At 36.5% G+C, this 7632-nt stretch overlaps 1 protein-coding gene across 1 annotated transcript; it reads left to right on the forward strand.

The window, feature by feature from the left end:
• The first annotated feature begins 2439 nt into the window (after window positions 1–2439).
• LOC147866036 (aldehyde dehydrogenase family 3 member H1-like) lies at window positions 2440–6857 on the forward strand. Its single transcript, XM_087316406.1, has 10 exons — window positions 2440–2876; window positions 3782–3850; window positions 3959–4055; window positions 4178–4384; window positions 4593–4708; window positions 4878–4982; window positions 5145–5317; window positions 5423–5513; window positions 5635–5784; window positions 6389–6857. Exons 1-10 carry the CDS (start codon window positions 2652–2654, stop codon window positions 6710–6712), a joined length of 1557 nt encoding a protein of 518 aa, XP_087172532.1. The 5' UTR covers window positions 2440–2651; the 3' UTR covers window positions 6713–6857.
• Window positions 6858–7632: the final 775 nt, after the last annotated feature.

Genomic DNA, 7632 nt, shown 5'->3' on the forward strand with positions numbered 1-7632 from the left:
AGAGACAACATCGTATGCAATAGACGAGGAGGTGGACATCGTCCCTCCTAGTCATTTACTCAATACATATGTTCCTTCATGGTTATCCACCATGAAGAGAATATTTAATGGTCAATTAAGTTACGCGAACCTAGTATAGGTTCAAGTCCGACCACTCGATCTTATGCATGACATTGAGCCTAGGATTCACACCGCTTGAGCGGCAAAAAAGAAGAGCAAAGACAAACACATTAAAAACTAAAACTCCTAAGCCACCACACTCACCTCAATTTAATTTATTTATATAACGACCCCTCCTACACATTAACCAAAACCAACACATATAAATATATAGGCGAAAAGCTCATTCACACATAAAAAACACAAATATTCTGTGCACATAAAAAATAATTTGATTAATTATACAATTCCACATCTATATAAATTCCCACAAAAACCTCCATATAAACTTCTAAACCCAAGCAAATAAATATTAAAAGTATCACATGCACTTGTGGATTTCACGCTAAGTGCGCACATATGTATACACACATAAACATGCGGATTGTTTGTCACACACAAATACCCATTTTTGCATGTAGTTGGGCACACACATTCTCATATGCACTATTGTCACCCCAATACTCAGTGCTCACCAAAACAAGAAAGCCCACACTCACGTGCCCATCTAAACTCAAGAATTTATGAGCACGGCAATAAGTGCTCCTGCATATATTGAATAGCGAAGTTTCAGGGCTCATGTACATATACACTCCTCCACCATTGATGTTCAAGTTCGACAAACTGTAAAGACACTAGCCTTAACCTTGTATTCCATGGTTCAAGACACCAGTGGTCGCACTCACGTTTTCACATGCACATCCACATAAAGCATGACACCTTGCACATGAAGAAATCATAACACGAGATAAAACCATTGGATATGTGGATGGACCTCGTAACAGCCAAGCTACATTAATATTTCAAGATATTATCTAAATTAAGTAATGACAAATGATTCACTGATAATAACTTGTTATAGTACCATCTCACGATCATTAATTAAGTCCGATGATTTAAGGGAAGGAAAGCTATTTTGTTTGAAACATTAAACAAAAGCAATAAAAAAGCTCTAACAAAGTTTGAATAAATTTTCATGGTGAAGCTAATAGAAAGCAACATATTGTGAGCTTGTCTTGACTATTGGCCATAGTAAGGACAAATGATTAAATGCATTTATTCCGTGGATGTGGCCAAAAGTATCCGAGAGAGGATGCATCTTTCATCTATATTGGCTGGCAATTATTCATGCATACGTAACTTGACACCAAGCTACGGAGGGTGGATGCATTACAAAATAGTAATCGAGAGTTCCGTATCAATGAATCACAAAGTATATGTGAAAGATGCATCCTTTATATCGATCTATCCATACACATATAAGTTTTAACATATACATACATACATAACTATTTACTACATATATATTTACTGTTTTACATATGTGTGTGTGTGTGAGAGAGAAAGAGAGGATAGATCATAGATTATAGATCTGAAGGATGAAAAGTCATTAAGAAAGCACCTATTTTGGTGTTCGTTAGATAAGGAGTCATAAATGACCAAAGAAGAAAAAGACCGGCCAAAAAAGCGGTAAAAGCACGAAAAGCTGCCAATGTGATGGTCACATCCATAATAGACACACACGCACACGCTTGAAATACATACATACATACATCCATCCATACATACACGTACACATAACATATTACATACATACATACATGTACACATAACATAACATAACATAACACATACATACATAGCATACATGCATGCATGCACACATCGATCCGTACATATAGACATACATACATACACGTACACATACCTACATACATACATAACATATCACATACATAGATACTTACTTACATAACATACATGCATGCATGCACACATCGATCCGTACATATTGACATACATACATACATACACGTACACATTCATGGATGGATGGAATGTGTGTAGGATTGTATGTATGTCTATGTGTATGTATATACACACATCCATCCATCCATTCATGGATGTATGGTTGTGTGTATGATTGTATGTATGTCAATATGTATATACACATTCATATATCTATACATACATACATAACATACACACATCCATCCATCCATCCATACATACATACACCATACTTGCATCCATCCATCTATCTATGCATACATACATGCATGCATGCATGTATGCATACATCCATCCATACATACATGAATGCATCCATCCATCCATAGGTACATACATAAAGATAGCCTACCTTCATACACATGCATATACATACATATATGTATATACAGAGATACAGACAGGCAGATAGGCAGACAGATAGCCAACCTGCATGCATCAATACCTGCAAAGTATATAGACAGATAGATACTCTGCTCCCTTAATGTTGTGGAACTTGTGGATGGAGATGGAGATGGAGGAGGGGATGGGGATGGGAGGTTTTTTGTGTTGTCACAACAGAAAAGGCTTAGGTCACAAAAGAAGTGAGAGTGATTTCCATATCCATCTGTATATCATGCCTTTTTCTCCCTGTCTGTGTGCTACAGATGCATGCTTGTAGCTACAGAGACCCCCCCAGTGTGTAGAGAGAGTGAGAGGAAATGGCGATGGATCTAGGTGCAGAGCCAGAGCAGCAAAGTATGAGCATCAGGAATGTGAACATGGAAGCTCGCATGGCTTTCAAGAGTGGTCTCACTCGGTCCTTGCAGTGGAGGATCCAACAGCTCGATGCCATCGCTAACCTCCTCACCAAACACGAGTCCCAGCTCTGTCAGGCTGCCTTCACAGACCTTGGGAAATCTCCTTTTGAAGTCTACTCTAATGAAGTATGCCTATGCTCCTCTCTCTCTCTCTCTTCTACATGAAGAATGAGCTGCATTTCTTGTGTAATCAATCATTCATAGATGTCTGTTTTGTTTTTCCTCTTTTCTATTTCCTTGAAGAAGAATGAGCATATGAAGTTGCATAAATTTCATGGACTCAGAATGAAAAAGATGCATCTTCAAGCATTCAAAATGTTGATGTTCAACTATCTTAACATTGCAAAGCAAGAATTCATAGATGTCTGTTTATTTTTTCCGCTTTTCTGTTTCCTTGAGGAAGAAGAATTGGCCTATGAAGTTGCATAAATTTTATGGACTCAAGACTGAAAAAATATGCATCTTCAAGCATTCAAGATGTTGATGTTTAACCATCTTAACCTTGCAAAGCAAGAATCCTCTCAACATAAAGAGCAATGGAAACTCAATTTCTGCTTTCTTCTCGACGCAGTCATTTATACAAACTAGCATTCCATGGAAAAATTCATCAGCTTCCCACGATATGATGTGACTTCATGTGTCAAATCTTCTTTTTCTGTGAATGCGGATCTTCAGTAATGACAAGATCTATTGAAAACTGAAGAGATGAAAAATGTTATACCTAATTTCCACTACACATGCCCAGAAAAGAAAAAGAAATACAAGAGGAATCAAACCTATTCCTAATATGCATTCCTCTATATCACAATGCAACTTCATTCTGTAATTCTTCTTCCTGTTCTTCTTCAAAGAAAAAATGAGCACTCATATATGAATGATTTTACATTCCACGATATCCTAGTGCAACTTTGCACGTCGATTCTACTTTCAAATATCAAGCAATAACCCATGTTCAATTTTGTTTCTTCTCACATATATTTTCACAGATAGATAAATTAGATTTAACTGAAAAATCTCGCTGTTGCTGCCAGATTGGCTTTGTCATGAATGCTTGCAAACTAATGAAGAAAAATTTAAAAGCATGGACAGAATCAACAAAGGTAATTGATCTTTTATTATGACAAGAAAAATGCAGGTGTTTATCAAATCATTAATATTTCCAACATCACATTTTATAAGCTGAAAATTTTTATGGATTTATAATACAGATTAAGTTGCCGTTATTAATACAGCCTTCAGCTTGTGAAATCATTGCCGAGCCACTTGGTGCAGTGTTGATATTTTCAACCTGGAATTTCCCAATAAGTAAGAATTTATATTGGCTTTTATGCAGAGTTTAGATATGTAGTGTTTGCATCCTTAGAATTTCGCAAGTTAAACAAAAAAGCGTATAATCAAGAATGTCCCGTCATTTTTTTTCTTATTAGATCTTGCCATGGAACCACTTGTGGGAGCCATAGCAGCCGGAAATGCAGTGGTGCTGAAGCTGTCTGAAGTTGCGCCTGCCGTGTCAGATCTATTGGCAAAGCTCATCCCAATGTATATGGACAAACGTGCGGTCAAAGTGGTGCAAGGAGGCATCCCAGTGAATCAGGAATTATTAGAACAGAAATGGGACAAGATTTTCTTTACAGGTTAGGTCAGTCGAGGGATCTTTTCATCACAAGCAATGTTTCTGAGCAAGCAGGCCCGTGATTAAAAACCATGATGAGCTCTAGCAGTTTGATATTGCTAGTTAATAACTATAATTTTGGTGTAAAAGATATTTATACCGTCTACATTTTTCTGTAAGATATGGACCTCCGGACTTCAAGTGGAATGAAAAGATTTTGAGTTTTGTAGGAAGCTCCAGAGTAGCAAAGATTGTTTTGTCGGCTGCTGCGAAGCATCTTACGCCAGTTACATTAGAACTCGGTGGGAAGTGTCCAGTCATCGTGGACACAGCAGTTGATTTGGCAGTAAAGACTCAAAAACTATATTCTCTATGCAAAGTGTTTTTCCTGAATGAAGAGATCCCTCACATCATATAATGTTCTCTTGAAAAAAACATGTGGCACATATATGGTTTCTATACTTTTTAGTACATAGAAGAAATTGCTCATTTTTGAGATTGCATATTATTGTCAGGTTATGGGAAGACGACTTACGATGGGCAAATGGGGAATCAATAGTGGTCAAGCATGTGTTGCTCCTGATTATGTTCTAGTTGTGCAGTCAATTGCTCCACAACTGGTGATTTTAGTCATTTTGCTCTGTAATTTTTTAGTTTCTTTTTTTTGTTTCATTTCAATTATTTTTTGTCTTTTGGATGTTCAATGAAATCTTATTGATTTTGAGCTTTTTTTGTTCAAAAACTTCTTTAGTCTCACACTTTTTTACATTTTGATTTGGAAGATTGCGACTCTTAAGAAGACAGTACTGGATTTCTTCACCAAAACTCCAGAGAGGTCTCTTGATTTTACGAGAATTGTGAATAAACGGCATTTTGACCGCCTTAGAAGTTTTTTGCAGCCTCAGAATGTTAGGAAAACCATTGTGCATGGTGGTGATTACAACGAAAACACAATGTATGCACTATTATGAATTAGATTTTCTTTAGCACATTTTTCCTTTCTTGTTGATTGGAAAAAAACATACACATTGTGTAATAGTTGACAAAAATCTGTATGCAGATTTCTCGCACCAACTATTCTGCTCAATCCACCATTGGATTCTGAAGTTATGACGGAGGAGATATTTGGTCCAATACTTCCAATCATAACGGTCTCTCCCTGAGAATTTCAAGCCAATTTATTTCACTTTAACTTTCTCTTAATTCAATTTGGCTCTCTATGTTGCGAAAGTTATTGAAAGCATGGATATGCCAAAAATTTGTGTCTCACAGGTGGAGTCGATCAGCGATGCAATCGACTTTGTGAATTCAAGGCCCAAACCTCTAGTTTTATACCTCTTCACGAATGATGCAAACGTAAAGAGGAGAGTTCAGGATGAAACTTCGACCGGATCACTGGTAGTGAATGAAGTGTCCCTACAAGTAAGTTATCAAACAAATGTGTGTATGTTGATGCTATGATTATATACTTTGTGAATGAGCAAGTTATTGAATGCTGTTGAAGCTAAGATAATCTTAAACATACTGCTATGATTATATACTTTGTGAATGAGCAAGTTATTCAATATTGTTGAAGCTATGATAATCTTAAACATAGTACTACTGGTGTAATATAATGACATCTGACTACTACTACTATTACTACTACTACTACTACTACTACTACTACTGCTGCTGCTGCTGCTGCTGCTGCTGCTACCACTACTTTAATGCCATGACATCTGATTACTACTACTACAAGTATAATGAAATGACATCTGACTACTACTACTACTACACTACTTTAATGCCATGACATCTGATTACTACTACTACAAGTATAATGAAATGACATCTGACTACTACTACTACTACACTACTTTAATGCCATGACATCTGATTACTACTACTACAAGTATAATGAAATGACATCTGACTACTACTACTACTACACTACTTTAATGCCATGACATCTGATTACTACTACTACAAGTATAATGAATGAAATGAAATCTGATGACTTGTTGGAAATGTGAAATAAATGTAGTTTGGTGTTCAAGAGATGCCATTCGGAGGCACCGGTGAAAGCGGGCATGGAAAATATCACGGAAAATCTAGCTTCGACACTTTTAGCCACATGAAGTCGGTGCTATCTAGGCCCTTTGTGGGAGATGTGATGATCCGCTATCCGCCTTTCACACCAGAGAAACAAAAGATCTTGAGGCCTGTTGTTAACATTGATTTGCTTGGTTTTCTCCTTGGCCTCCTCCTCAGTTTCTTCAGACTTAAATTAAATTTTAATAAGTTACCCGAAAAAGCGAACAAAAAGCAGTTGCATCAACAAAAGGATGTTGTCAAGGAAACCACATAAACCCTACATCCTAAACCCTAGAACCCTAGAACCCTAAAAGACTTTCAAGGAAAGGCCTATTTTTGCAATGCATATTTCATGGTTGTAAAAATGTAAAATTATACATTATCTTCTTTTTCTATAGTGTAAGGTTCATCTAGTTTTATTTGTTTGTTTCATAAGCTGCAAATCAACTGAGGGTGTTGTTAAACCACTTAATACTTTCGTCTATGAAAAAACAATACAAAAACAAATCTTGTAGTAAAATGATCATAACCAAACCACATTGCATGGTACTATACAAAATTGCCTTGACATATATCGACATGAGGTGGTTTGCTTATGAGAATTAATATCCAAATGAAAAGGTTTAGACTTATCAAGCAAACTTTTTGCCTTGTCACATATCAACATGAGATAGTTTGAAGCACTTACGAGAATGAATATCCCAATGAAAGGTTTGAGTTCGCAAGCTAAACTTTTCCTTGACATATATCAACATGAGGTGATTTGAGGCACTTGCGAGAATGAATATCCAAGTGAAAGGGTTGGGCTAGAAATCTAAAATTAAGTGGCGTAACTCATAATCCATACATAATATGCGCAAAACGATTTCAAGCGAGACAAGTATGTCCAAAAATATATTTCCAAATAGTAAGATAATTTCTAGATGCCCTAGACATGTCCAAACTTGTCCCAAGTTAAAACCCATTGGAGCTAAACGACCTAAGGTGTTGACATCGGTTGATACATTCATCAACATCAAAGTCTATACGTAAAAAAGCAATGGGATCAAACTCAGATTATTTACCACATCTTCAGTAGAGTCACAAAAGTATAAGGTTGGTTCCAAGGTAACACCCGAAATTGGTTCCCGTGTTTGTCCTAGGTTTTTTACAAATGCACCTCTTATAAGACCAATCTTCATCTTTCGATCTCAC

The sequence above is a fragment of the Azolla caroliniana genome, unplaced genomic scaffold (assembly GCF_043228905.1).
Source record: "Azolla caroliniana isolate FFs.n. ecotype wild unplaced genomic scaffold, voAzoCaro1.0.p SCAF_3, whole genome shotgun sequence".
NCBI lineage: Eukaryota > Viridiplantae > Streptophyta > Polypodiopsida > Salviniales > Salviniaceae > Azolla > Azolla caroliniana.